General features: G+C 34.7%; 1 protein-coding gene across 1 annotated transcript in view; it reads left to right on the plus strand.

Moving 5' to 3' along the window:
* OSBPL8 (oxysterol binding protein-like 8) overlaps positions 1 to 1,632 on the plus strand; it is a 161,205-nt gene that overhangs the window by 93,987 nt on the left and 65,586 nt on the right. The window contains exon 5 of the mRNA XM_012648358.1: positions 871 to 948. Within this exon, the coding sequence (XP_012503812.1) occupies positions 871 to 948 (78 nt within the window). The remainder of the gene's footprint in view (positions 1 to 870; positions 949 to 1,632) is intronic.

Raw genomic sequence — 1,632 nt, forward strand, 5'->3', positions numbered from 1 at the left:
CCTTGGTCTCAGGTAGCCCGCATGGCTCATTTTCAAGATTAAAATCACCAGAATGGAACTTCTCAAACCAGTGACATACTGTGCATTCATTAATGCTACATCCTTCCCAAACACTTCGTTGATATTTCAGGCTGTCTGCACTGCATTGGTTCCATGACGGAACTCATATTCAAAAATAGCATGAGTTTTTGATGTATCCATGATTTCCCAAACATTGCTCTAAAAAAATTTTTTGAAAGATAATCACAAGCCAAAATGTGCATTTGAAAGAATGAGTATGTACCTTCACAATAAAAAAGGAAAAAAAAGTGTCAAAGCGAAAGGTCAGATATCAACTGTCAAACTTAGTACTTAAGGAAATTGGACATTCCATACTTAATAACCTAAATACTAGTTTCTAGAGATGTTTTTATTTCTTCCTATTAGGGGAGCATAGCAACAGGGCAAAAATGCACCAACTTGCTAGAATTTACATGGTTTGGTTTTTTATTTAAAATATTTCAATTGTTAAAAAATAGTATTGTTTTGCCTACTTTTGTCCTAACTATTAATACATAATTGTATATGTTTTTAGAAACACCGTGGAAAAATAGAAGATAACAATTTACAAATGATCTTATTTAACTTCATGTTGTAAATTAATTTATTGATTAGTTTTTACTTTTGCGTATTTGTGGGTTCAACATGGATCTGTTTTTAAACAAAAATATTATATAGAGAACATTGGTATTTGAAAATAGACATTTGTTTAAATACTAGCAATAAATGGGAAGAATCGCAAACATAGCTTTCAGATTAATTTTTATATGATGTATAGAATAAGTGAAGGTTTTGATTATTTCCCTTCTGTTCATTTCTATATGATTTCAGTCTGAATCTAAACTTTATAATGGCTCGGAGAAGGACAGCTCAACTTCAAGCAAGCTCACAAAAAAAGAATCTCTTAAGGTTAGTTTCCAGTTATTTCTGGAATATAATTTATATTGTGCTTTGTATGTGCTTTTGGAAATAGGCTAATAAGATAAAGAAACATATATGTGTGTTTCCAAAGAAAGAAAAAAAATCCAGAGGCACAGACAGACAGGCACACATAGAAAATGTTGATATTTGTGTGGTACGCTGGGGTCACCTGATAAGGCTGCTTGATGACTGTCTCAGAGCTGGCCACTTGAGTCCTCACCTGGCCAATCCAGGCCTCACCTGGGGCTGAGCACTTGATATCTCTACACAGCTATACCCAAGCTAGGCATGTCAGTGTGTTGTGGAACACCTGATGGGAAACTCTGGTGCCTCTTGAAATTATTATGGAGTTTACTAACTGCCGGGTCATGGGCCCACAGACAAATATATTTTGTTCAGCCTGCATAATGTTTTAAAAATTTGAGCCAACAATTACAAGTCTAGACTTCTGATTTCTCCTTAAGAAATATGTAGTATTGAGCCTGCCTTCCTAAATGGCCACAGAACCTGGAGCTTAAGAAACACATGCTTTCCAACTGGCACTGGTCCCTGACTAGTCTGTTTTACCCATTTGTGTTCCATGGCTGGTTTTGTGTGCATTTTCAGTCTCATATTAAATCTCTGAATTCTGATATATTAATAAAGATCAAAAGTTGAAAGTTTTTTGGGTAT

The sequence above is a fragment of the Propithecus coquereli genome, unplaced genomic scaffold (assembly GCF_000956105.1).
Source record: "Propithecus coquereli isolate 6110/MARCELLA unplaced genomic scaffold, Pcoq_1.0 Scaffold282, whole genome shotgun sequence".
In the NCBI taxonomy this organism is placed as follows: Eukaryota; Metazoa; Chordata; class Mammalia; order Primates; family Indriidae; genus Propithecus; species Propithecus coquereli.